General features: G+C 48.6%; 1 protein-coding gene across 1 annotated transcript in view; it reads right to left on the bottom strand.

The window, feature by feature from the left end:
* Positions 1–533, bottom strand: part of LOC119585862 — a gene marked incomplete in the record, with an annotated part of 1223 nt that extends 690 nt beyond the window's left edge. The window contains 1 exon segment of the mRNA XM_037934594.1: positions 1–533. Within this exon segment, the coding sequence (XP_037790522.1) occupies positions 1–274 (274 nt within the window).
* Between the last annotated feature and the right edge of the window lie 809 nt (positions 534–1342).

Here is a 1342-nt window from a genome sequence, read left to right as displayed (position 1 = left end):
GTTGTCGCTGAGTGACATCGTCGTACTCAAAATCCTGAACGCTGCTCTCTTCCCCCTCTGCAGGCTGAACTACAGCTCTGGCGACGGCGGTGAGGCGCTCCTGCTGATCCTGAGGGGCACCCGGCAGAGGCTCGAGGGTGAGAACCAGCTTGTGTCCTCGAAGCAATTCCGGCTCGATGTGCAACATGATCTGCTGAGTCTCGGACGTCGGCATCGCCATGGCCAGAGGGTTCGCCACCGCCACGACCACCATCACCAAAGTCGCCACAATCATCTCACTGCGATTCACCTATTTCACGAACAACTACACGATGCGAATAGCGTTTTCCTTGTGAACAGAAGAACTCCCTTCACCATGCATTCGTACCCTTCCCCACCGACTACAGAGACGAACGCAAAACCAACGCCACTCCAACCTATCCCACGAACACGAGCCGCGAGAACTTCGGACGGGCGGCTTCGAAGAGCGAGCGAGCGGGAGACTCGGGTCCAAGTGCGCGGTCGCCGTCGTCTTCCCGCGAATACATTCCATCTGCAGCGCCCTCTCCCCCTCCCTCCGCTCGCCCCCCGCCCGTCGCTCCCTCGACAGTGCCAGAGGGTGTTGCCTCCTCTAAGACGGGGCTTTACCGGAAATTACGTACTTATTTCTAACATCAAAGGAGGTGCCGTGACGTAGGAGAGAGAACGTTGGCCGATTGTTTGCGATGACGGTAATAGATTGTATTACCTACTTATATGATAAGTATTGAAAATCGAGTCCGCGTTAAAGACATGCTTCTAATACTGTACGAGCTATGAGTCACGCTTTTGAAATCCGAAACCGACTTCACATGAGAAAAGGCTTTAAATGAATGAAGAAATAGAGAAATGAATGTCCTTAGAGATAAGACATAGCAATTAGAAACAATGCCCGGAATACACATATCTTTATGTGCATTAGTAACACTGGAGGAATTAGAAAGTGTAATCACTGCTGTTCACATGATTCTTGAAGATAATCAACTACACATATTCCCCAACGCGATATTTCAGCGTTGTTTCCCTCTGCCACCAGCTATTAACATTCTCCCATGCTGTAATCTAAACATCTAAACGATGCAAATGTAGATAAACATCTTCATTTATTATATAATGACCGAATGTTAGAGTGTTAATGATCCTCGAGACACGTCGCCGAGAATGAATTACATGCAATGAACAAGGATAAAAGTTTTTAGATTCGGTGAGTCATAGAACGCCTTCCGTGACTCACCGGGTATGTATCAACCATATGGACGTCGGATCAGACGGCATGCCCTAAACCCCTCAAGACAACGTATGGCGACTTTTTATTTTATTCATT

Source organism: Penaeus monodon, chromosome 20 (genome assembly GCF_015228065.2).
Source record: "Penaeus monodon isolate SGIC_2016 chromosome 20, NSTDA_Pmon_1, whole genome shotgun sequence".
In the NCBI taxonomy this organism is placed as follows: domain Eukaryota; kingdom Metazoa; phylum Arthropoda; class Malacostraca; order Decapoda; family Penaeidae; genus Penaeus; species Penaeus monodon.
This window is presented reverse-complemented; position numbering and strand designations above follow the sequence as displayed.